A 3,463-nucleotide genomic window follows, 5' to 3' on the forward strand; every position below is an offset into this window, starting at 1 on the left:
CAAGCTACTATATAAATACTGTTGTGAAATGAGAAAGTCATAACAGACAATGACTATAGTACTATGAGCATATAATATTATAATATGTATTATGAACTCTTGGTTTGATGGAGATGGAAGCCTGTAGCTACACTACCTATAAATGAAGGACTGCTGACTCCCAGTGTGCTGTTATATTTACAATGGTGATGAAGAATGTTTGATAAACTTTAATTTGTACCAGCTTCCTACTGTATACTTAGGTAGTACGTGTAGGTGTTGTCAGTGGTAATCATGATGTTGTTTGGTATAAAATTTGCTCATAGTACTATAGTTATTGTCCGTTATAACTTTCTTATTTCACAACAGTATAGTAACTTGAATTTCTTGCAACAAACACATAGCTCTGACCTGTAATGTGTAGTATATACTACTATGACATAGTGGACATACCTTAATGAATTTAGAAAGCAACACACTAGCTACAAACAGAAACAGAAGTCAGCTTATAATGACTGTCATTGCGTACACCCCCTTAAATTGCTCCAATTCCAGATGATAATAAAGTGTGGATTACCACAGGCCAAGCAACTATATCTGGTCGGATAAACAATCAGGCAGACACCCCTTGATCATATGTTGTGGACACTCCACAAGGCTAGATCAGACGTAACTGTTGCCATTTACGTGTTATGCCAGAGAACACAGTGTCAGGAACAATACAACAACACAGTGGCACAACATACCTCAAACTCATTCCACCTTGTTTCCCGATCAATGACTGAGACCGCCATCCAGCCACCAAATAGAGTGAGACTGTAACCCAAAGAAAGAGAGATGTAGTGTACTACTGTGACATTGACACTTGCACATAGACGCACCTTATATCACTATTGATTTTTATACCAGCACTAAGATTTTAAATAGTACACGTGATTGTATTATTGTGATTGTATTATTGCATGTGACTGTAAAATTGACACTTTCTAATAACAGCACATAATGTATTCACCCAGTCTTTCATTATACCAATATTTCATTGAGGAAGTTGTTGTTGTATTATTTTCATCCTATTATGACATAAACACTAATATTTCTGAACTGTTTATATGCATGTCTACATAGTTCACAACAGCTAATTAATTAACTTTTTATCTTTTGCCACAACTATTTGGTCACTCACCACATTTCCACATGTGATTAACCACTGACCTCTGCCACAGAACTATATAAAGGTAAGAGTTGTGCTATGCACGTTATAGTGCATCCAGTGTTATTAGAGGAGTTGTCTGCTGTGGTTGTACGTGCAAACTTAATCATGCTGCCAGTTATTTTGCTTGGACTGATTTTGGGAGCTGAAGCACTTTCAGTTGAAGTTGAACAGACATTGAAGGATGGAGGAAAGAATTTTCAAGAGCTAAAACAAGGTAAACTTTTAAGAGCTATAGATGACAGGACTTATTTATTACATTATAAAACACAGATAAATCACTGCCACTAAGAGACCATGATTACCTGAAGCTTCAGTTCTTAGGGGCAAGAAATGCCTGGCTTGGTTGTCCTGATAGTAATAGAGTGTGTGATCTACGTCGATGTCCAAGTGTAAATGAAAATTATCGCTACTTTGATGGAAGATGCTGGGGAGAAGAGTTTCAGATAATTGGTGAAGGTCCCAATTTCACTCCAATTAAGTCTGGCCAGCGCATTCGACTTCGCTATCCTCGTGAACACAACACATGGATGGGGTGTCCACAGAACAAACGTTGTGACAAAAGAACCTGCCCAGGAACAACTGCAACTGCAAAGGATTTTTCAGGTAGATGCTGGGGTGAAGTTTTAAACATTTATGCAAGAGGAAAAGCAAATGGTGCAACAATCAACAATGGTGATGTAGTGATGCTTTACTATCCTCGTGAAGGACTGTATGTGTCTATTCAAGGAGAGAACGATAATGATGATACAAGTATCAACTTTTGTCCTGGAGCTGCTCCACCATCATATTTTAGCTATGCTATTTGCTCTAAGAATGCATTCCGTATTTATCGGAAAGTTTAACTAAAATCTGCACTGTGAACTAATAATTAGCTTTTGATTTTGCACTGCACTTTAGATATACAAGTACATAAATATGTACATATACCTGTACGTAATGCAATTGTTTTCTAGTAGAAATAATGCATGGTCAATACAGGAAATTGTGTGTATCATACAGTTGTGCATGTGTTTGCAATCCTTAATCGTTATACTGCAGTCATCAGTAGGTATTGCTTTGATATTGCAACTGCATGCTACTGTGCTATGCATACACTTTCAGTTAATAACCACAGAGATTCAAGAGAAGTCAATTAAGTACCCAGGAAGTAGTTAGAAAGGATGAACACTTACGCAAATGTGTACGTACGTACAACAGTAATATTATTGTCAGTATATCAGGAAGACTTTTGATTAAATGCAACTGTCAATCTTTTGGATCAGTTTACATTTACCAGTCAATAACCCACAATAGTCGTTGCATAGTACATAAGGTTTGAGTCTGGTCCGCGACAGACTTAGCCACTTGTTAGCTGGCAAAATCAAACCTAAGGAGTCTTAACTGTCTCTGATAACAACTTAGTCTTTAATTATAAATCTTCATTCGCTAATACTAATAACTACGGCATGAAAAGACCATCCATTGCACTACACTGGGTGTTACCTAAATCTCTGCAATCGAAAACCTTAATACAATAACTATTATTATAACGGTGATGTGATAAACAAGGAAATGTCTACTGCGGTGGGCTGTAGCAGCAATGTGATAATTGAGAAACAAGGAAATGTATACCACAATGAAATAAGATAGCTACAGAAGCACAGGGAAACGTGGATAGAGTGTTATTACAGCTGAGGTGGAAAAGTCTTCTGCGTGATAAACAAAGAAACAGCGAGCGCCGCTATAAACTCATTAAAAAGCATGCATGTGAGACCTTTGGTGTTTGGTCACCATATGCCCTATCATAGGGTCCGCAATCCGAAAAATCAACTTTCACAAATCAATCCCCATACCATTGTGGGATGTTCATTGTAGTATCCCATTGCTAGATCCACCATGAAACCGGAGGCACGATTGTTGTCTTCACAGAAATATCAATTTTAGTATTTCGTGATATGTAAAAATTATTTTTAAAATTTCGTGCACCACACAAAGAACAGGATAGAACTTGCTGCTTAGCTAGGTATTATCTAGAGTTAATGTAGTTTAAAAGTACGCACAGCAATAAGCAAATGATTCACTGGGTTCCCGGCACAGGGTTACTTTCTCTCAAAAAGCAGAAAACAAAACATGAATTTTCAAATTCAAACTGCCCTACCAGCCAAGATTAGAAAAGTCAACTCTTCCTCATAGTGATGTGATAAGGTTGGATGCATAGTCTGTCTATGCTGTTAGTCTGGAAAGGATCTGAGACTTCTCACCATCTGGGTGAAGAACGTCAAAATTTTCGTG

At 37.4% G+C, this 3,463-nt stretch overlaps 1 protein-coding gene across 1 annotated transcript; it reads left to right on the plus strand.

Annotated features, from left to right (window-relative positions):
• The first annotated feature begins 1,252 nt into the window (after window positions 1–1,252).
• On the plus strand, window positions 1,253–2,162 carry LOC136243643 (uncharacterized). The gene is made up of 2 exons (XM_066035187.1): window positions 1,253–1,406; window positions 1,463–2,162. The coding sequence occupies exons 1-2, from the start codon at window positions 1,298–1,300 to the stop codon at window positions 2,032–2,034; spliced, it is 681 nt and encodes a 226-aa protein (XP_065891259.1). The 5' UTR covers window positions 1,253–1,297; the 3' UTR covers window positions 2,035–2,162.
• Window positions 2,163–3,463: the final 1,301 nt, after the last annotated feature.

Source organism: Dysidea avara, chromosome 2 (genome assembly GCF_963678975.1).
Source record: "Dysidea avara chromosome 2, odDysAvar1.4, whole genome shotgun sequence".
NCBI classification, from domain to species: Eukaryota; Metazoa; Porifera; class Demospongiae; order Dictyoceratida; family Dysideidae; genus Dysidea; species Dysidea avara.

What these genes read in the sequence shown, in the direction of transcription:
- LOC136243643 (XM_066035187.1), top strand. Translation starts at nt 1,298, where the DNA reads ATGCTGCCAGTTATTTTGCTTGGACTGATTTTGGGAGCTGAAGCACTT. An exon ending in TTTTCAAGAGCTAAAACAAG is followed by an intron (nt 1,407 to 1,462) that starts GTAAACTTTTAA and finishes TATAAAACACAG; the next exon opens with ATAAATCACTGCCACTAAGA.